At 37.0% G+C, this 23,289-nt stretch overlaps 1 protein-coding gene across 1 annotated transcript in view; it reads left to right on the top strand.

The window, feature by feature from the left end:
* The window catches only part of CMC1 (C-X9-C motif containing 1), a 64,053-nt gene that overhangs the window by 2,873 nt on the left and 37,891 nt on the right, over window positions 1–23,289 (top strand). The window contains exon 2 of the mRNA XM_076331145.1: window positions 9,204–9,296. Coding sequence (XP_076187260.1) covers window positions 9,204–9,296 — 93 coding nt within the window. The remainder of the gene's footprint in view (window positions 1–9,203; window positions 9,297–23,289) is intronic.

Genomic DNA, 23,289 nt, shown 5'->3' with positions numbered 1-23,289 from the left:
GCAATCCTTGTGTTAATGTAACCAAAAGGCTTTCAGCCTTCTCTTCGTGTCAGAACACGTCAGAACACCTCATGCTCTGCAACTTTTGAAAACACTGGTGTGTTTTGACCATAGTCATGATTTTAGTTTCTAAGGTGTATTATATTTGTATTATATTATATTATATATAATTGTATTATATTGTATTATATAAGGTGTATTCATTTGTATTATACATACCGATTGTTTGTTAAATACATAGGTACACAAATCAGAGGTAGGTATTGTTTTTTCTTGTCTCTTAATCCTTACTTCCAGTTAAAAAAAAAATAGCAGGAAGAATGGTATTTGGTCCTATTATTCAGAAGCCTTGCTCTTAATTTGTGTGTGGTGTTCGTTACTTGGAATGAAAGGTGTAAATTGTATCTTGAAAGGAGTGGTTAAAGAGCTAAATATTCAAGTCCTCAAGGAGTTTGGGCAGATTTTTTTTTTTTAATGAAACTTTTATTTGTGATTTACATTGTTTTTCTTTACACCTTATCACAGAATTCTGTAAACTAGCAAAGAGGGGTATGTAGTGCTGTAGCCACTGATTAGCGTTATTGGGCATGGTGGGAAATCTGAGCTGGTTAGCATCTCCTCTCATAATAATTGGGGGTTTCATTGGTTGTTAGATTTTCCTGCATCCCTTCATCCAGATGCTGGGTACTTCACTCTTTTTATGTAGGTGTCACCTGTTACTCATCTCTTGTTTGTGATGCAAATTATTGCACAGTTCTTGAGGTCACTGTTTAGCTCTATTTTATGTGGTCTGTTTGGTTTGTATACTTCAGGTAGTTTGTGATTTTTTGCAGGACCTTTCTCTATTTCTTACTCCAGGTGCAAGTAAGGAGTAAATTCTTGGACGACATCCACTGTTAGTTAGGAAGGGCACAGAAGAAACAGGGATTGTACACTTGGGACCGGTTTCAGGCAAAAGGTGCTCAAAAGTTTGGGCTTTGCTTAAAAAGCGTGGAACCCTATGTGTAGGAATCCAATTGTACATGTGTTGTTAGTGTATTTTTGCCATCCCAGAAAAAAAACAAAAAGTGTATTTGGTTGCTGAAATAATGCTGCATGGTGTCTTTGTTTAAGTGACAGAAAGTTGTGTTGAGGATTTTAAATCAGTTACCAAGTGAAGCATTAAGAAGCTTTACAATGGCAGAATTAAGGTTGTCTGTGCTACTTTAGTCCTTGGCCAGTCCATGGCCCTAACTGTTACTGACTTTGTGTTTTGTGCATTTTGCTGGAATCCTCATCTACAGGTGTCAGAAGGGATTTGAGGTGGGCTGGGCTGTTCCCCTTATAGGTAGCTCACACCCTAAGTTTTCCTAACTGGCGGGTCTGTCATACTTGAACAATAGTTCAGGCAAGGTGTTAATGAACCTGCATTATCTTCAGTAGTAAATACTAAGCCCTTATCTGTAATTAATTCTTCAGGCCCTGTAACTGGCTTTGCTGTGTGATCAAGAGTGTAAAAAAATCTCCTTGTGTCAAAAATCTTCACAAGCAACTTCAGGCTTGGCTTTACTTATTACTCACTAGATGTATGAGCATTTGCAATCCGCATGTAATTAACAAATAAGCGTGCTTTGTCAGGTCTGCTCTTCCTTTTCTTTCTAGATATTACAAACTTGCTGTAATATAGGCATTGTTCATTTTTAGCAAACAGCCTTGTCAGTATTCTCGTAATCCAGTACTGCCATATTGCAAGAAAACGAGCCCCAAAGCAAAATGTAAGATAACAAATTCAGCCAGTGAAAAAGGTGAAAATTGACTTTGAGGTGATGATAGAATGGTGAGAAGTTAAAGCTTTGGAAATTTTCCCTGGTGGTGTCATCCCTGTACTCCATCTTAATTTAAAATGATGTCAGTATTAGATAGAAAGATCTCAAAATCTGTAACTTTTTAAATACAAATAAATTTATTCATGTACATTTAAAGAAAAAAAAGGTTGCTTCATAGAGAAGCTGCACTGATCAGCCTCTTCTGCTTTTAAATCAGGGTTTCAGGATATCATGTATGTTATTTCACTTGGATTATAACACTTCTGTCACTTCATGTTATCCTTCTATACTTTAAAACCTTAGTAGAGAGGAAAGTACTTAAGACTCTAGTTCGTATTCAGACACCTACGTGCAAATGAAATTACCAAACTCAGTAGCATTTCATGTATGCATAAAGATGTTTGGTTCTGGTCCATCATCAGTCAGTTCACGCTGGATGTTTTTGACTGATAAAATCCATTACTTTTAACAGGATCCTGAATGTTTTTGTGGGACCAAGGTTACAAAACAGTATGCTGAAACGATTTGTCACTTTGGCCCCACGAACCTCTTGGCAGTAAGGGCACAGGAGCCCCCTCACAGGCTACAGGATTGGGTACTTAAAGCATTAATTACATTGATACATTAAATTACAATTGTAGGAAAAAACTTAGATTTTAGAAACATAGGGTTTTTTCCTTCCATGACTTTAATGGGTCTATCTATAAATTAATTTGTTCCAATGTGTGACTTAGTGTTTTAGAATAGAGGTCTTAAGTAGTTGATAATATATTCAATTATACAGACTTTTTTGATAACTGTTTTTATGATACACATGCACAAAATAATTTGCATGAATTAACGTAAGATTGGTAACTTTTATTTAATACAAAATGGATAAGCTAGGCAGAATAAAGGAGATGAAAATTTTGAGTTGAATGCATTCTTTTCCTGGAGGAGTAGTAAGCTATAATTATCTTTGCCCATTCAAAACACTGTTACAAGTAGACTAAAATAAATCTGAAATGGTTTTTGAAAAAATCGAACCTCTAGAGCCAATAGTCTGATTGATGAAAGGAATGTTTGCCAATAAGCATGCAATTAACACTGTGCTGCTACTTCTGTTATTAATAAAAGTGTACTTTTTCTGTGTAGTTTTATAATTAGCTCATAAGCAAGTGTTTTAAAACAAAACTTCGTGATGAAACGGAGTATTTACAGCACAGAAATAATTTTTACCAAGTGATATGAAAAATAACTGAATCCCCCAAATTAATGCACTTATGTAACTCAGCTATAAACTTGTTATTCATTCTCCAGCCCATCTTAACTTTAAGTGTTGTTTATACTATAGATCTGCATATGGAAAAAATGAGAGAATGGCTGGTAAACTCAAGTTTAGTGGGCTCATCACAGATGAGGACAAGACCTTCCCTTCCAGGAAAAGAACTGTGTTACAATTCTTTAGAGTGGAGATTTTCTTTAAATGTGGTGTAAGTTAAAGAACGGGAATTCTGCATGTATGTTCTTGTTTTTCTTCACTGTAATAACTCCTATTATTTCTGCTGCTGAAGTTTTCGTTAGTACTTTTTCAAGTTCTTTTTCTTAGCTTAAAAAAGAAAGGCATCTTAGAAATTTATCCACTGACAACTGCTTATCTTTGATGGCAGCTGGTAGGAAAAAAATAGTAAGGTGTATTTAAAGAAAAAAAAAGTCCCTTTTATGGCTCCACATTTCTGAACCAAGGCCCCAAAATAATGAAAGTGATTGTTTTAAAATGTTTATATTTTGAAGAGTGTTACATTTTTTAACTTGGATTCTTGAACCTTGACTGAACTTTCTACAGCATTTTTGCTAGTAAATAACTGATGTCTAAAAGTTGATATAACTGGGACTTCAAGAAAAACGAGGTGTAACAGTTGCTAATGAAAATTTTAAAAACTTACTAAAACTTTCTCTGTTTTCCATATATACTGTGATTCTTGCTGAAATAGCTATAATATTTAAAGTACTGCTTTGACCTATTTTTTAAAAATGTGCATAGATAAACTGAACCACGAAAATCCAAATTACAGGTTATATAATGAGAAAAGCATGTTTCAAAAACTGTTACTCTTGGATGCAGAAGGTATGAGGCTTCTGTAAATATCTGGGTAGACAAGTTTTCAACTTTTTCTCAACTTTTTCTGAGTGATCTGTGTCCCTGCTACCTGAAGTCATGAGAGAGATGAAAGCAGAGCTGTAAACTACCAGCAGGACATATTGACAAAAGGATGAGTAAGTCAGTTACCAGTTGTGTTGAATGAAGAGGGGAGATGGTATGACTTTTCTCAGGACACTCCTCTAGGAAAGCTTTTGTCTTGGTATCCCCTTTTTGTAATAGTCTTCTAATTATTATGACGAGCTGCTACAGTCCCTTTCGTTATTAGGACTGTAAAGCAGCTTTGTGTTTCATTTTCCTCTTGTCCTCTTAAAGGTCTGCTGCCTACAGCACAGGTCTACACCCTGGTCCTCTTTTTCTCAAGGCCTTCCTGGATCCTGTGGTCAGAGGCTAGGAAGCCAGGAGAGTGTTCGTCATCTGTTTTCCCAGCTTCCATACAGAGTGAATTTGATGTGTTTTCTGTATTGTTCCAGTGGTTGTGATGCTCTCATTCCTATTCATGCATTTATTTCCTGATTTTTTTTTTGTCATTTTTACAGAAATAATGAAAGCCGTTAAACCGAATGGCTGTGGTCCTTGGCCTTCCGTGGCAATAAATAGCTTTTGCAGCTGAGGGTTTTGATCAACCACAGGAAACTATTACAATTTTAGTCTTGTGCCCTACATATTGTATGCAACCAGAGAACTGTTTCAAGCATTGAGATTTGCCAAAACCCACAGATTTTATATGTTAAAAAAAAAAAGTCTTAAATGTGTTCGTAGTGTTTTGCTGAATAGGGATATCTCCCAGTTTAGTAATCGCTCTCTTATTCCTTTAATTCTTTACACTGGGCTGAGGTGGTACAGAAAACAATTTCTCTTTCACAGAGATATTCCCTTTTCTGTGTTTTCACCCTTATGTCTTTTTTTTCTGGCAACTGCGAGCTTATAACCTCTATACCAGTTCTTTATCCTCTCTTCTGTTCCTCGTCCCACAAGGAGCATCAGCATTCTCAAACGTGCTGATCTCTGTCTTTAGGAAACATTCAGTAGTTTCACCATGCAGGTTCCTTGGCTGTAGCCTTATTCACATTTTCAAGGAGCTAGTGACTTAGATGCTGTAACACCTGCAAGCCTGCATTTGGTTTTAATTCTGGCTTAACTTCTGTGTGTATTTTCACAAAATACTTAGTTTTTACTGTTAATTGCATTTAGTCTGCTTTTTGTAACCTTTACTTAATTAGCTTGTGTTCATCCATCTGTCCCTTGTAATGTTTGATGGTACCAGCAAATTTCAACAGGATGTAAGCTTAAGGTAAAGGTAGAATCTCAGAGTATTAATTTTCTCTAACAAACACGCCCGAGTTTTGGCTGGTGGAGGAGAAGGAAAAGCTGCTGCTAACATTTGTCTGGCCCTCTGGAAGCTGAGAGGTAGTGTGTTCTTGTTGGTTCTCTTTGCGGCCAAAGGCCATGATCATCTCAAAGAGCCTACCCAGAAGACCAGGCAAAGTGTGTGGAGGATATGGGTGGGAACCAAAGTTATCAGCTTTCAAATGCAGCAGGCAAACTGTAGGAAAACATATTTCTTGCTTGTCTGGGGATAATTTTGTTGATGTTTTGAAGATAAAACAGTAGTAGGTCTGTTGTAATGCAGATTCTTCTGTAGGGACTAGTCTGCAACAAATCTGGTATTAGAATAAGAATTATCTTTCTTAGTGCAGAACAGTGAACTTTCAAAAGGGGAAAAAAGTACTTATTCTAGAAACTGTAATATAGTTGAAAAAAGGCAAAAGGAATTGATGGTTTCACATCATGGCTGTCTCATGTTTTTTGATGAAGTCTTGCTTCTGAGGTGTTGTTTCTTTGAAAGTTCTTGCCATATACGTTACTGCAGAGCTGATTAGGTTGGATTGATGATCTCCTTGCAAGTGCTTATACATTGGTATCAGAAATGCAGTTACTCTGCACGTAAATGTATTTTTCTAGCTGGTATCCGGTATTGTTAATATTTGTGCCTTATTTTTCTTTAATATTTTGTATAAATGCTAGGGATACCAACTTCAGTAAAGTGTTTTAAGATCCTTGAAGAAATCACTGTAATCATAATGCAATGGATAGTTTAGAATCAAGGAAGAATATTAAAATACTTAAGATGTTACAATTGAAACTCATGAGTAGGTACAGTACTGCCCAAACGGAACATCTGCATTTGAGCTGTTCGGAGGGATGGTTGCACTCAGATGCATAAAACTACCTCCTAGACATTATAAAATGATTTGAAGTGCTTGTGCTTTTCTTTTCATGGTTTAAAAACTGATACTTACTAACAAACTTTCTTTTAAAAACTGTAGATGAGATTATAAGTGGTCTTTATTCCTGTTTCCTTTATGCCATTGAATAATTACCTTTGAATTACTGTTGTAGCTCTCTTTCGATTCTTCATACTGGACGCTGCCCCATGTCCTGATGTGCCCTCTCCTTCCTGCATTTTCAGCCTCTGTAGGTTCGACAACATGGGACTAAAATGAAGGAGCTTGCCTGGAGCACAGCTCTGTCATGGTTCTGGTTGAGCTGGTGTTAACACCAGTACAGCTACGTCTTGCTATCATTCTTAGGCCCCTTTCCTTTTGAATAATCGAACAGAAAATTGGGTGCTTAAGCTAAGATAAAACCCGAAAATCCTTTTTGACTGTTCTGGGCTAACAGGGAGGCCTTCTTTCTCTATTTTTTTTTTTTTTTTTTTTTGTTGGAGGGTGCCCTTGTCCTGTTTCCCTTCTGGCCTTCAGTTGCACAGTTGCATTCCTATCTGCGTCTCCTCTTTGTCAGTAGTGGGTGGCTGATCCTTGTGTTGGAGCCCTGTGCTTTGTTGTGGGAACCGTGGATGCTTCTTGCCACCTCTGCCAGCGGGGGAAGCCCAGCTGCCCTTCCCAGACCCTAAAGACTTCTGTGCTATCCGCTACATTTCCATGTACGCTGGGGTGGCTACTGACATATAAAAGTTAAATGAAGTAATTATTAGAACTCTGATAAGTAGATCTAGTTACTCCAAAGTGTAAACCAGCTGAGAAGCACTTTTTTGCGTGTATTTGAGTTAGTTTTCTGTATTGAACTGGTCACTCATTGTGTGGTTAAGTGCGTAATAGTGCTCATGTGATGGGGGTGAATGAGGGCAATGGGGAACTATTAAAACTTCCCTTTTGGTGGCAGCTAGCAACCCACTTGCTTATCTGTATCCACATTCATAGATCAGCTTAGTTTCTGCCTACTCTAAGCAGCAGTATAACCAATTTAAAAAAAAGGGGGGGAAGCTTAGGCTATAATTTGGGCCAGTGGTGCTCATGACAGTTCAGTCTTCCTTCTTGTCCTAGTCTCACACAGTTCCCTCTCATGGGCCATTTATGCAGTTATATAGTGAACTTGATTGGAGAATTTATCTAGGTGAAAAATTGCCTGACAAGAAATTTATTTACCTTTAAACCAAATTAACTTCCCCTTTCAGTTCACCACAGGACTGCAGAGCACATCTGTTTGGGCAGAGGGGAAAGAGCGTTGCAGGGATCGGGAGAGGCAGGACTGCAGTAGTGCCAGCTTGCTTTGACTGAAGTTCAAAGTAGAGCTGAGGCACGTAGCTTGCTGGTGCTGTTTTGTGCCATGTCATTCAGCTGAACTGATTTGTCCCGCTTTTTAAAAAACATGCATAAAATTTGATGACAGCTTTGTGTTGTCTGTAATGTAATAAATGCTCAGTACAGGAATTGTACTGATACTCTGCAGAAAGTTAAAATGAAGATATTTAATTGTAATTATTTTATCTCAGTCATGAAAATCATAGCATAGAAGCAAATCTAAGTCATGGGCTATTTGTGTTTGGCGTTTTTGTTGTCTTTACAGAAGACACTTTGTTTTCTTTCTTTTGCTGTAGAAATTCCAAGTAAGAAATTTTTGAGGAGAAAGGTAAGTCTTTAGTTCAGATTCTGTATATTGCTCATTGTAATCCTCTGTTTCGTTACCTGATTCCCCTAGTAATATCACAGATTCAACACTGTGTAACCTCATAATGTAACCTCATAGCATTAGTAAACTTCAAAACATGGTGAGTTAGAAATGACTAGGGAAATGTTAGTCTCTGTTGCCTTTTGATCTAGAAGTAACTGCAGATGCTCTGAAAAATAGATAGTGTTTGAAAGCGGTAGGTAACTTAAATTCTGCTTCTTTCCTTAATTTCAATACGTCATACTTTTATGTTATTTCATCTGAATTTTTTATAAGCAATTTTTAAATGAAATGATTGTCTTAAAATAAGAGTGTATCTGACAGTGTTTTCATAATGTGAGCATCACAGCTGATGCTTTTCTGAAGCGTAATGTCAGCGTCAACGGGTGAATAAATAGTGTGTTTGAGGAGGAAAACCAGGTATTTGGTATAACCGTGTTGGACTATACAATGTTCTGAACAAATATCCTTTAAAGGGTTTTTAACTCAGAAGCTAAGAAGTAAAAAGCTGTTCTTGATAAATTCTCATCCCTTTGTTTTGAAGAAAATGGATTTGGAAATGCAGTATTTTTTTCTAAATGGTCTGTGTTGTTTAACTATTCAAAATCACTAGCTGTACTCAGAGTACTGAATTCTGTTTTGAGACAACTGAAAGCAAGCTGCAGCTGTACTTTTAAGCGCAGAATTCAGACAGCAGCATTTGTTCTTGTTAAGTTGAATTTCTCCATGAAGAAACTGTTAGATCCTCTTAGATCCTAAGCACCCACGCTGCTTAGGTTTTTTTTAAAGAACTGAAGTCTTCCACATAGCAATACAAATTTCAGCTTGTGCTCTAATATGTGCTATATTTCTCAGCTTTATGACAGTGAGTAAAAAAGCCAGTTTGTGCAGATAATGTGCATAGAAAAATACTAGTATCCTGAAATAAAAGTAATTCTCAACCTTTGTGCAGTCTGTATGCAGACCTTCTATTTAGTAAGGCAGAAATTAGAATATGCTGCCAGAATTTTCTCCGTTATTTTTGGTTCATTGTGCACATTGAACAGAACAGAAATATTCAGGATAATGCTCATATTTGTATCTGAGCAGTTTTAAATCTTGGATTTTCCTGCCTTTTGGTCTGTGTGGTCCTTCCACGGTACTTTCTGCTGCTAGTTTGTGACAGTTTTAGTATACTAGTGTACGTTATTAAACAACACTGTGTTATTTCTGTAGATTGACTTTCTCTGATGTATCGATAAAAAAAATCTTTTTTTTTCCTTTTTTATTTTTTCCCCCTCTTGCAGAAAATTCTAAGCTGAGACATGTAGAAAAAGATGTTTTGATTCCACAAATAATGAGAGAGCGAGCCAAGGAGCTGTGTTCAGATAAAGTGCAAGGTAAGAGTCAAATATTCATCGGGATATTGGATGTATTCACTTTTGTGCCCTGAATATAATACTTGTTTTTGAAGTCAAGTAGTCAGAGAATTAATATGTATGATCTGCATCTTATCTGTTCACTGTGAAACCAGTAGTAAAGCATATAAATCTGCCGTGTTGGCTTTGGCTGCTTGGTGACGTGGACTATTTTCCAAAATGACTTGTTCTCGAGGGCTGTGGAATTCAGCGTCATTGATACAAAACTTTCCACGTTGCAGTTTAGACTATGTGATGACAGAGCAACACAAGAGCTGCTATATTCCTGTACGTAATATTTGATACTTATATAAATGGAATTGCCTCATGTGAGCCTTCAGTTAGGGCCTCCTTCATTATGATACATGTATTTAAATGTTCCCAACTAACTGCATCCTTTCCCTGCCCCAGTATTTTAATGATACATGCACATAAACAGACACGTGTTATTAGACAGATATTGAAATAGGATGATGCGGTCCACTTTTGCATGTTTTCATTTTCTTTTGAAGAGTACTGGACAGTAACTCTTTAAAGTTGGGTATCACCACTTCTTCTGACACCCAACTGTTCATATATTCCTGGAAGAAATCTGGAACTTTTTGAAGTACCAGAAAGATAGAGCTACTTCCGCACAGGTTAGCCGAGAATGTTGCTATAAGATGGGTGCAAGAATGGAAAAAAAAAAATTAGTCCACAGAATTACTCTATACAAGTGTCATGCTTTCAGTAGAGGGCACTTGCCTCTTGTCATCTAGATCTGTGCTCTCTAAACTTTTTTGATCGCACACCCCATCAGTAAAAAATTTCTGAGCACGCAATCCCTCTCTCTATATATATTTATAAATTATATACATGTACCTCTGTACTAGTATATTATATACATTATAAAACACAAAAATATAAATTAAAAAAGGATGAGATAAAGGTGAAACAAACAGTACTTTAAAATAATTTTTATGTTATTTATCAATGGTACAAAAACCTTTTTGCTCTAAAAATATTTATTAATAATATTTTTTTTGAGAGCTATATGATTGAATATGCTTCATTATTTTTTAAAATCTTTCTTTAACACTTCGTGATGCAGCAATTCAAAGGTCTGGTTCTAAGTTCAGTTTATTTGAATACTTGGTTTTAATGGGTGTCATAGCTGAAAAAGATACCTCACAAAGATGCGTAGACCCCAGTGGAAGAAGTGCATCATTGCCTGCACTTACTAAATCATGATACTCATTTTTCAGTCCCATCCACAAGTTTTGCAAAGGTTTTTCTTGAAATTGGGTTAGTAAATGACCATCTTCCCTGATGTCAATTAGTTCTTCTTCCAAAGTAATCGGAAGGTGTTGCACGTTTATATTGTTAACAAATAGGTTCAAAACCCACTGAGACTCTCATTTGGAAGATTTTTAAATAGGTTAGAAAATTCTGCTTCCACGTTTTTAAAGTGTACAGATACAAGAGGTTTTATAGGCGACACACTCACACTGTGTTCAGCAACAAAACAAACAAACAAACAAATCATGTAATGAGGGGAACATTTCCAAACATCCATTTTCAAAATGCTCTCTCCATAGCATGAGTTTCTTTTGAAAAGCAGTTACTTCTCACTCACTGTTAAAACATCACCTTCACCTTGAAGAGACACATTAAGTGTGGGGGTTTTTTGGAAATATCTGCTAGGTAGCAAACTACTCACAGCCACCTGTCACCGCTGAAAAGGTCAGCAAATTTGGAACACTTGCCTTTTTGTAAAAGAAAAATGCATAAAGTTTGACAACTCTTTCAAGCACTTTGCCACAAGATAACCAGCGAACCTCTGCGCGGTGCAAGAGATTTTCATGGTCACTCCCCATCTCATTACAAAGTCTGGTGAAGATGCTACTATTTGAAGGGCTTGTTTTTATAAAGTGAACCACATCGATGTCACCCCGTAGCACTTTGTGCACTCCTGGCTCCAACTTCTTCGCTGCAATAGCTTGGCTACGAGGGATGCAATGAAGCAGTTCCATGTGCGGTGCTCTCTCTGTAACCTTACCCTGGAATCATTTTTTTATTCCAGTCAAAGCAGGCACTTCATCAGTGGTTACACTTGCACAGTTTTTCCATAGAACATTGGTTTTTATTAAAGAAGCCATTTCCCGTTGAGAATATGTCTTCCCCGGTACATCTCTCCTTCAGTGGCTCACAAAAAAAAAGTAAGTTCTCTGTGCATTTCATGATTGAAATGCAAATACCATAAAGCTGAGAGAAGTTAGAAACATCTGTACTTTCATCCAGCTGTATAGCAAACCTCCCACACTGTGTAACTTGTTCTAATACTTGTTTCTTAAATCTTCAGCAGTGTCTTTTATGCATGTTCCAAGAGTATTTACTGACAAAGCAGTGCATTTTAGTTTGTTACCATATTGTTTTGCGTGTATTATTTCAGCGATTTTTACCATGGCAGGAAGAACAGTTGTTCCCCCACGGGCATGTAGCTTGTTGTCTTTCACTATCACATAAGAATCTTCAAAGGAGGCTTCTAGACATTTGTCACTAGGTTTAGAGTCAAGTCTAGTTGAAGTGGACCAGCATATTTTCAAGCAGCTGCTTTTAGGGCTTCCCCAAAAGACATAAAGGAGTACTGTTATAACAATTTTGAGATGAGTAAGTGGGAAAAGAGTTGGGAATATCTGCCAAAGGAAAGTGGCATCACGACAGGTAACTTCCAGTGCTGCCAGAAGGACTTAATACACCTTTTTTCATTTGAATGATAGTTGAATCATTTTTACTTTGAACTCTATACTTGTTGGAGAAAAAAAAATGAAGATGAAAAGCAATTACAGTAATGAGGGCCATTGAAAGAGGACATCAGTTAAAAATATTTTGAGAGCATGCTATTTTTGGGGGTAGACCAAAGGGTGTGTGTGTGTGTGTGTGTGTTTTTCTCTTCTGAACTTTCTCTGTGTAGGATGAGGACTTTGGTTTCAGCATCTTAATTTTCTGTGGCAGCAACCAGTATTGGAAATTCTGGAGCTGTGAGTTGTGGACCATTACCTTGCAGTTTCTCCATGTTTTTGCCTCCATAAATTTCAAAGCAAAATGCCTTTTTTTTTGTGTGTGTGTTAGGCAAAGCTATAATTTTTATCTTCTTTCTCCTGAATAGCGTTCAGTTGTGTATGTTTAGGAAAATGAGGTTTGTGGATGCATCTGTCTCCCCCTCATTCCTCTGTTACCTGTAAGCCAGCTTTGATCAAATTGTGTGGAGGTTAGAGGTGGAAACTGAATATTTCTGATGCAATTTTTATGATCAAATAGACAAGCAAACCCCACATTCATATCCCTATTAAAAACAAGGTGGTAGCATCAGTTCAGCTATTTTGTTGTACACCTTTTAATCTGGATGAGGGGGAGAGACCAAGCCACGGGAAATGAAGTTTAAGCAGTTTTGTGAACAGAAGAATTTATCATCTCTTAAATCCATTGTGAAATTATTCCTGGAATAAATTTGTCTTGTTAGTACACAGGGATAGGTGTTAATCAGAGTAAATAGGCTATGGTTTTTATGCCGTAAACAATTATAAGCTATGAACATAAGCTGTGTAATTAAGTAATCAAAACTCCTGCGATCCGGTTTGTGTGCTACAGAGTGCACACATGTGCATGAAATTGTGCTGTTTACACTAAGTGGCATAGCTACTTATTTAACTTGCTCTCAGTGTAGGATTTTTTGGCTTTATGTTGATTTTGTTTGAACAACTACTATTAATACACCTTTGTTTCATTTTGTCTTTAGGAAATTGTGGTAAATGCATTGGTAATATAGGAAACAAAGCTATTCTACAAGTATGGGCCTTTTACAATTTACTTGATCATGCTAGGTTCATATCTGTCCCTATGGGGAGCCCCTATACATTCAATAGTGCTCTGCATGGGCACGGGGGTCCATCTGTATACAGTCCGTTACCTTAGCCTGCAGCTATTACCACCTAGAGCTGTGTGCTTATCAGAGCTAATAATGCAAGTAGTGACAGCCTGTCCAGCACGTGTTCAAGAGCCATCCAGGGAAAAGAAACCCTAAGGGTTAAAAAATAAATAAAAAATAAAGGTTTTGTTAACTCAAGAGGTGATCCTGCTTCCCTAGCATGGTTAAATGGGTGACCCATTGCTGTGCTCGGGTGTTAGCGTACCAGAGTAGCTTAGGGATGAAATAACCATGAAAATGTGTTCATCTGACAATTTTTAAGAACAATTAAATATTGTGTCTGGTCATACTTCATTTTACTTAGACTATTTAAATTTACTTTGAACTTTTTTCAGATTGTTCCAGTATAGTTCTTGTGTGCGCTGTATGTTTCTCAAGAATTTAGTGTATCTTAGTTGCAGAATAATTTCTGTGTGTTTAAGATTTTCAAGCACTTTCAGTGAAAATGGATATATTTGTAATTTTGTTAAGAGAGTAAACATGCTTTCTGCAAAACACTGGTCAATTTTCCATGACCATTATGTAAATAGGGTTTACTGTGTCAATATCCATGCACCATATGTATGTGAAATTGTGGGCTATTATAGGAGTATCAAAAGTGTCCTAAAAAACAAGCAAACAAAAAAACCCAACAACATTATCATACAGAAACTTTTCACTGTATTTGTAGAAACTGTAGCATGAATTTGTCTGAAATAATATTAAATCTATGTATTTATGAGTGTGTCCTTGGCATATAAAAATACCTGCTTTTGAACTGAAGTAGCTAAAAGGAGCATTTATTTGCCATCGCCTCATCCATTGCTTTTATGAAATAATTTCTTAAGCAAACTGTTTGCCTTTAAAATTGTCAAGTTTTTGGCTTTAATTTCCAGTTATAAAATTTGCACTTGAGTAAACTTCTTTAAAGCAAAATCATAGTAAATTTCAGGAACCTGAAGTTAGCATTTTTTTATCAGAAGGGTTATCTTTAGCTTATCAAAACTTCTGGTCATGCTGTGCTTTCCATGGCTCCTCTGTGCTCTTAAACAGGGGACATGCACTAAAAAAACCTGCAAGAGCTTTTGTTGATTTTGATCATATCTACAGAAATGTTTGTTCCATTTCTTAAGAGCACTTATTCTGCTGTTCAGAGTTAACAATTCTGAAATTTTTAACTTGATGGGTTTACGTAGAGAAGAACCATTGAGGACAGAAATACACAAACAGTAGTACTTTAAGGGTTGTACGCTCAGTTCGGTTTGATTTTGGGTCACTTGGCTCGGAAAATAAAAACAGAAACAGCTGACTAACTTTGACAGGTTGTGGGTTTGGACTCTGAAGAAGTTGTCTTAAGGTGACATCCCAAAAAGAAAGTACTGGATCATTAAGTCAGTCATGAGACCATAATTTTGTATTATATTTGTTGTATATGTTTTGTCTATTTGTTGTATTATAAAGCAATTCTCCCCACTTCCCAAAACCCCAAAAATTTTTTTGCTGGGAGAAAGGCAATCTTGCTCCAGAGACAAGGGGTTTTAGTTCTAAATTTTTTTCTTCTAAATTTTGTTGTCTACTACTGATACATGATCTGGGTTTGGGCCTTTAAAGGTCACCAAGAGTGACTTGCAGATGTCTTCTGTAATTGTGACTCATTTGTAAGGCTCCCGGGTTCATGTAGGAAACTGAGCTACACACTTTTTGGGGTGAATACAGGGAAGGATAGTTCAAATCAGCCTGGTTCTGCCATTAGGAAGGTGATGAAGTAAGGGAAACAATTTGGATGATTGAAGACCTGATCCTGCCTGTGACTCTGCAAATAAGAATGCGCCCATTTCTCATTTGAAGCTTGTTGTGGGAGATGCCAATTTGGCCAAGATGGCAAGTTGTTCTGTTGCTTTTTTTTTAATGGGAGGGAGACAAAAGGGGGATGTTTCCACCTGTGCTGAGTTGAGGACCTTCCCTGGAGCAAACTGTTATGTTGGTTTTGTTGTCCGTACGAAATGTGTAATTAGGGCAACTGGATTTACATTGCTGAAAAAACTCTTTAAGATACTTGGCAAGGCTTTAAAAAATGGTTTGGAAAGTGTGGCTGGAAAAGGACATTTCTAAGCACCCACCCTCCTCCCATTCTCCAGTTTCCCCATTAGCCCTCTCTCTTCCTCAGGGCTCATGTTGATACTTAGTGAAAATGATGGGATGCAACACTACTGCAGGCTTCTCTACAGTAGAGCATGACCAGTGTCAACCAGAGTTTTGATAATGTGCAGTTACTCAACAGTCCTGTCACTGACATTATCTCTGTCCCCGTAGGGGCCACCTGCTCTAGACCATGACCCTTACACCTGACACATCAAGGCCCATAAAACCAAAGAAATTTCTGATTGAACTACATGTGATGCCACACATTTAAATGCCCAAGCACACCTTTAGATATTCTAAAGATATTAGATATTCTTCTTCTTCAAAGAAAAGTCTTGTTATATATACTTTCGTATCAGAAATACAGATAATGAAATGTGTGAAATACTTCGCAAATTTCAGCTTGATGTTACTCAGTGGTATGGCTCATTTTCCTTTGTATTGCAGGCCAAGTTCTGTTAATTGATGCAAACCCTTGCTGAATGCTGGGGGAGGATTAACCTGTTGGTACCTACAGTCATGGTTCTGAGGTTGACACTGGCAAATGCTAAGACTGATAGTAGTGGGAAATTACATGACAGCTCACATTTAAAAATTTTGATGAGTCTTACTTTCTTGAAGCAAATTAAAGCTAAAATCACCATTTATAACTGAACTTTGCTCATCTGCTTTGCCTCATTGTGAAAATACAGTCCTTACAATTTTTTTCTTCATGTAGTTTAGGAGTATCTGGGAATACAGTGATCTTCTAACTGACCGAAGCAAAAAGATCAAGTAACTGATAAAAATCAATGAGTTAACATGACAACTCCTGGTAACTTTTTTTAAATTGAGCTGCTGTGACCAGAAATTGCTTAAACGTGCTTGTGTACATATTGGTCAGAGTTTGATGGAAAGCCTGAGAGGTTACATGGAAGGAATCATAGATTTTATGACTGGAATAGCCCTCTTTTATGAGAGTAAAAAAAGAACGCTGCCTTATTACCTGCAACTTCATTTTTGTGAGAGGGAGGTTAATACAATTTGAGAACATAGGTTCAATCCAGTGACAAAACTGCAGGTGGAGAAAGGGAGGAGAATGTTATCCTCTGTTGTTGTATTTATTAGCTGAATGTTGAAGTACATTATAGTCATATTGTGTGTGACCCCATGACCCTATATGAAGCTATTGAGATTACTGTTGTACATGTTGTGCAGTTGTCAGTTATTTAAATTGTTTTGATAGCGTACAGCTATATTTAGTACGGGTAATAAATTGCTAGGTGTTTTTCCCTGCTTAGGGTTTCTCAAGAGTAAGATACTGAATTTTTATATGATGTTCTTGTTTGCGCATAATAGCTTTTATTTTCAAAAATGATTCAGCTCTATATATTTCCAATGAAAATTTGTTATCATCACATTTAACTATGTGAATTAATACAATCTCTAGAGGGATTATGGTATACTGAGCTTTGCTCCAACAAACCGGGCGGAGAGAACAGCTATATGTAAATTACAATTTGAAGAAATGAGATCCTAGATCTCATGGTCTTTTTTTAATGATACTTACAGCATTAACTACTCTCAGCTAATTTAGGGGATTTTATAGAAAAGAAATATGAGAGCATATTGTGTTCCTTGGTGATGGAAATTTAAGTATTCTAACTAGTGTTAGGACTTTGAAGAAAATGTTCAGGGAAGGGACTTACCCTATTTGATTTTTTTATTTTTTTCTTCCCCCCTCCATGTCATTTCAACCCAGCTGATGACAAGAAATGGGTCAGACTGCTAGCTTTACCACTGCAACTTAGTTGTGTGGGGTTTTTTATTTTTTTATTAGGGAATGGAACAGCTTTTACAAGGACAAAGAGAAATGAAATCACTTTCAATGAAAGAAAGAGGCCTCATTATAGCCACCAACAGCAGTTATTGACAGCTACACTTCCTATTAACAAGGAGCATTTAAGAGTTTGGCTGTTGGATCTTTGGACTTGATCTAATTTGCTAGCATTAATTAGTTTCTTTTGAGCACAGACACTTGGTGCTCACAGCTATAGATTTGGAGGACTAATTAGGACAGAAAATTGAACAGAATGGGGTAAGGCATTAACCTTCAACCATTACCAGCTGGGGCTCTGATAAAGACCATAGAGTCCAAATGCTCCTATTCATGCAAAGAGTACTCTAATGAATATCAATTTCAGCCAGGTTGCCATATCCTACAAGCACTGTCTTAATTTTGATTCTCTTACCTGGTAGAGATTTTTATGTATAGATATTAAAGTGATATTGGTATTTCAGAGCTCATAGATTACAACCTTGATAGGTTACCTGTGTTTTGTCCAGTCTTTCAATTTGGTTTTTGCAAGTTAAGAGATTTTATTGGTTTCTGGTTAAGGTCCTGAATTTCAAATTGCTTTCCCTGTCCGGCATAAATATATTAAGATAGCATAAATTAATTACATGATGTTAACAAATGCTGGTTTAAATAGAAGAGACCTGCATGGTTTTGGATTATTGTAGTACATGGCAGTAATATCCATGACAAGAGCACTGACCAAGCTAAGTGCTGAAGATTGAACAATAGGATTGCTTCTTTTGCAGCTTTTATGACAGGATACAAGTATTATATTGTGGTGTTAAGTTGGTGATCCAGTTTTAGGAGGAAAACTGTTCTTTCAGACTATGGATCGATAGTGTTTTAACATCTGCAGAATGGAAGTGCTTTGTGTATAAAGAAAGGAGAAAAACAATTGTCTTTGTCTTTTTGTACCATTTCCTCGATCACTGGAAGTGTTGGACTTGGAATTAAGATCCAAATCCTCTTCATCAGTTGTTTCTACCCTTTAGTCATATCACTAGTCCCTGACAAACTCCCCATCAAATCTGGATCATTGCTTCTCTCTTCATGTGACTTCTGTACCTGGAAATAGCTTGCCCAGTGATGAGAAAAGTGTCAAGTCTCTTTGACATCCTTTCTTAAAATTTCTTTCAGGAAGGATGCTAGCATTAATGTATATCCTGTGACTTTTGAAGAATTGAATCTGTCTGGGTTATGTGTGGTGTTTAGCTCTTTTGAAGCTAAGATTGCCTTTTATGTGCTCTAATTATTTCCAGTTCTCCACTGATAAACTCTATACTGTTAGGTTGAATAGCTGGTCCTATGTCTTAGGGTCCTGGTGAGGTCGGTTTGGTGCAAGCTGTAAAAATAGAGAAATACAAACTTGCCTGTAGCTGCTGATCTTGAGGTATTTCGTGGTGTTTAGATCAGTCTTTACAGAACCACTTTTGCTGACTGTCTGTGAGGTGAGTGTCCATAGGGGAGCAGCCAGTGGATAGGGGAGACATAGTCAAGTTCTCCTTCCCTGCAAAAGGGGGAGGCTGGGGTAGTTATTGTTGCAGCCTCTTACCAAGACCAGGTTTGTATCTTTTCTTAGATGTTATATACAGTATTTGCTGTTTCTCATAGTTTTCTTTCCCAGTTGACATGTTTTGATTCTTCTGTGTCAGTCATTCTTACTGCCAGCAAGTGAGGGCATCCTTGGGATTCTGTAGGGTTTTTTGGTATCCATTCATTGATGGTGGTGATAACCTACAGGTACCATGGCTTATGTATTAGAGTATTGGCATATTACATGACACATATTATAGTTGCACATAGCAATGCATTGTTAATGGCAGTGCATGTGCATTATGGTAACTTATTTTAACTGCATGTCCTTAAAGATGTTTTAAGTAGTTGCTTTGTGGTTTTGGATTATGAACCCCTCTTAGATACTACATTCAACAGTAACACAGTTAGCACTTTGTGTAAATAAATCTAATACTTTTAAGAGGTCATGCTATATTCCCTTTGCATGTGTATAAATATTTATATTGTATATGAATTATGAATATTACCCTGCGGTTACTTTCACACAGAAAATAGGTTATTTTTCAACTGTTGAAGTCAGAATGTTTTGTGTAGATACCATTAGGTTCAGTAGTGGAAAATAGAACTTAGTTTGGTCAAAAAGTAGCTACTTTGTATTCAGAAATACAATAAATAGTGAGCTTTCAGATAGCCTACAAGCAGTGTATTGACTTTGTAAAGAACATATGATATTCACGGTAAGGTAATAGGGGAAAAATTCTGTCCACCATTCTTCTTTATCAAATGCACGAAGTTGGCACGTGTATTTGCCAAAGAAAATTGCTCATCCAAATCACAAAAATTGAAATGACGTATTAATTCCAGTTGAGCTAAACAGGAATCATAATAATAATTGCAGGTTCATCTAATATGTTTTGATTTTATGAGGCAGTGCATTATGAGAGTTGTAGTTTTGATCTCCATTATTTCCTGTAGACCAGAGAGCTATACCTGTTGTACATAGCTTTGCATGGAATATTATGAGTCAGCAGAACCAGTCAAAAAAAAGGGCTGGAAACACAGGCCTTATCGGGCAACCCAAGTTAAAGTTGAAATACAGTTTGGCAAACAAACACACTTTTGACAAGATGTGGTGGTTTAAGTGTTCTTCATGCTTTTTGGTGTTCTGGAAACATCAGAGTGTGTTTAATGAAATCTCAAATTTTCAACCTGTTTTGGGATGAAAACATTTTAAACTTGATTTTCGCTGTGGAACAGTAGTTCTAAAGATTGCTTAGCTTAAATTGAGTGAGTTGTCCCTCTGGCACTTACTCTTTGATACAGGAGTTAATGGATCCTGTGGTAACACCACTGACAATGCACAACTTTTTTTTAAAGTAGAAACAATGTTGTCTGTTGCTGCATAAAACCACACTCGTGTACATTATTGTTCAGATCCTTTTAATAATGGCAACAAAAAATAATCCCCCTCTTTCCCACCCCCAAATTTAGTTTTGTTGCTATTGTAATTGTTTTCCAATAGTTGTCTCTGTGGTGCTGCATAGAAAAAGAGTAGGGAGATCTGTGCTCTGAAGAGTGTTCTACTTACAGGTCTGCTGCTTGAGAAGGGAGTAAAGGCTACAGTAATAAAAGGTCATAAAACACTTGTGCTCTATTGTCATCCCTCTGAATTTTATTTTTAAGAGTTTATCACCCTCAAAAATAAGAAGAAAGGAATCTTGCAGAAAAGAGTGCCTGGAACGTGTGCTGCCTAAGATCAGGATAGATACCTTTACATGAAGTGTAAGCATATGACAGAAGGTGAGAAGTATTTTGCATGAGGAATCGAGCTGCAGAGCTGGTCAGAGGATGTGAAAGGGGATGGATAAGGAATATTAGAGCTGTACAGAGCATTGGAATATAGATGAGGCTTTAAATTTATGATCAGGGAGCAAGAAAAACAATTTAGCGGCTGTATTCTAGATTTGAGAGGGATACTAGTGAAGGATTTGCAGGGAATCATGTAAGGGATGGAAGGTAATCATTCTGATGGGATAATGAGCAGGAAAGGAACTTAAATTAGGAATTTTGAAGAAGATAGTGTATAAGAGCAATGCATGAAAATTTCCCTTGGATGGAGTGAACAGATTCTTCTCTTGATACCCACTGTATTGGGAAGGAGTTGAAATAGTTGTAGGGAATTTTGGACTTTAATTACGGTATTAAGGGATCTGCCTTCTTACCTTTTTCCTAAAATGAGTTTAAAGACAGGTTTCTTTAGGTCTGAAATGCCTTTTTTCACCTCCAATAGTCAAGTTCAGGGTTTCCTTGTATGCGTTTTATCACATATAATGTCTTACACTTCATAGCCTTCTTTCTTCCTGTCTGTGATCCAGAATCTCTCAAGGAAGTATCTAGTCATTCTTCTTTTTCCCCCTCTTCAATATAAACTAAATATGCCTTCCAAGCTTCCAGATCAACAACATATTTTGAAGATATTTAAATAGTCCTTTTTGAAACACTAATCATACAGTCTGCTCATGTGTGTAAATTCATTATTACACTTGCATACCAGGCTTGGTAAAGGTCTTGCTTTATTTCTTGGTGACAGAAACATCCTATACACTTTGCTGTAATGGGATGCTCGTGAAGTTGGTGAAAAAGCACTGCAAAGGTGTGGCTTGAGATGTAATCTCACCTGTGGCTGTAGACTGTCAATCTAACCTTTTAAAAGTAATTTTATGGAGACACAGCTTACGTTGGCAAAAAGGACTTCTGAATGCTATTGTTTAATATGTGGGAAATGTATAGGAAGTGTATAATGTGGAAGTACGTAGGAGAGAGCTGAAAGCAGGACTTCTTGATGCAATCTGGAATGGTCTAACTGTGCTTTAATAGCATTAGCTTCAATTCTATAAAGGGATTGTCAAGCCTGAGTGCTCTAGAAAATTACTTCCGCATTGGAGGGCACATTTATCAAGCGTAAGAGGAATGCAGGGCTGGAAAGGACTTTTAGAAGACACTTTGGGCCATCATCTTCTCTTGTGGCCCTATCTAGGTATGTCTGTGTTTGTCTTGTAATCTGGTTAATGTTGCAGCTTCTGTAGACAGGCTGTTCCAATGCTTAGGTGTTTTTTACTGTTCAAAGAATATTTTTTGGTTTTTTAAGTTTTGGGTTTTTTTTAATGTCTAAACTAACTTTTCTTTGTATATCAAGCCATTTATGTTCTCGGACATTGGGCAGATTCCTGGTAGTGGTCTGAATAAAAGCAGCACTTTGAATGGAAGAAATAGGATAATCCGTTTTATCTAAAAAACGCAAAAAGGGGAAAAAGAAAAGGGAAAGTAAAAGGCTTGTTCAGTAACCATCCTGGAAAACTGTTTCTACCTCTGAGTCTCTGAGATTACTTAGGGAAGGTGTTGGGCCCTGAGATTCCAGAGTTGTTTTCAGGAGCATGGTGAATTTAAAACAAAAAAACCTTAATGTCACAACGTAAAAAATGACACTTAAATTTACAGGGAGAACTAGTGCTTTCAGGTTGAAGAAAATTATATCCAGTAAACGAGAGTGACCACAGTCTGCAACTACTAATATTATACTTTGTTGCCCATTACTTTTTTTTCTGCCTTTGGGGTAGTAATTTTCTACAGTGAATCTGACAGCCCAGTCAAAATAATTCATAAGGCCAATGATGAAAAGGACTCTTTATTTTTTGTGGTGTAAATAATCTTTGTCATTCCTCATCTGTCCTGATTTCCTCCTCTTGTTTCTTTGCTTTGTGTTTTCTGAGTGGTTTTTTTAATGCTCCTTCTTAATGTGTATAAGCTCTCCAACTTACAGTGTGCTTTCTGTTCATTGTTTAAGAAGCATAACAAAAGTATAGTCTAAATATCGCTGAAGAAATTGAGCTCTTAAATATGGAAAACCCGTGTGTTACAGGTTTTGCACAAGCAATAATTTGTCCGTGATACCCATCCTAGGTATGCCTATAGAATAGTAACCTGGACAAGATGGTGCCTGTCTTGTGTGCCATCTCATTTCCTACCCCAGCAACGCAGCTTTCACAAAGTTTGGGTGTGCAGGAAATGTCCTCTCCATTTCTTTCCAGATTGAGGAGCACCTCAGCGAGGGAGATACTGGAAAGCAAAAGTCAACGCAGTTGAAGAAACATGGCATGCTGAGTGAGACCCAGTACAGCAGGGCAAGCACATAGACTGTCAGGGATTCAAATGGGCGTGTTCCTTCTGCCTGCTGGGAAGTTCAGGATAAAATTCTGCCAGGCCATAATGTTTACATTCTTATATTATTTTAAGACTGTTCCACATTATTACCTTAATGTAGGCTTCCACGTGTATCTAGTTAATGAATGGAAACTTACCATTGCTTTCCACAGAATATGGAAAAGAAAAATGTAAAAGAATGTATACTGTTTGGGGGTTATATAACCAAAGATTTAAGTACCAATTAATTAGTAATTAACTAACTAATTAATCTTTAACAGGGTACTTACAGCTAAGAGCTTCTGAGGTGTCTTCAATGACTTCTATCCAGTGTC

This window comes from Aptenodytes patagonicus, chromosome 2 (assembly GCF_965638725.1).
Source record: "Aptenodytes patagonicus chromosome 2, bAptPat1.pri.cur, whole genome shotgun sequence".
NCBI lineage: Eukaryota > Metazoa > Chordata > Aves > Sphenisciformes > Spheniscidae > Aptenodytes > Aptenodytes patagonicus.
Note: the sequence above shows the minus strand (reverse complement) of the source record. Positions and strands in the feature narration are given on the sequence as shown.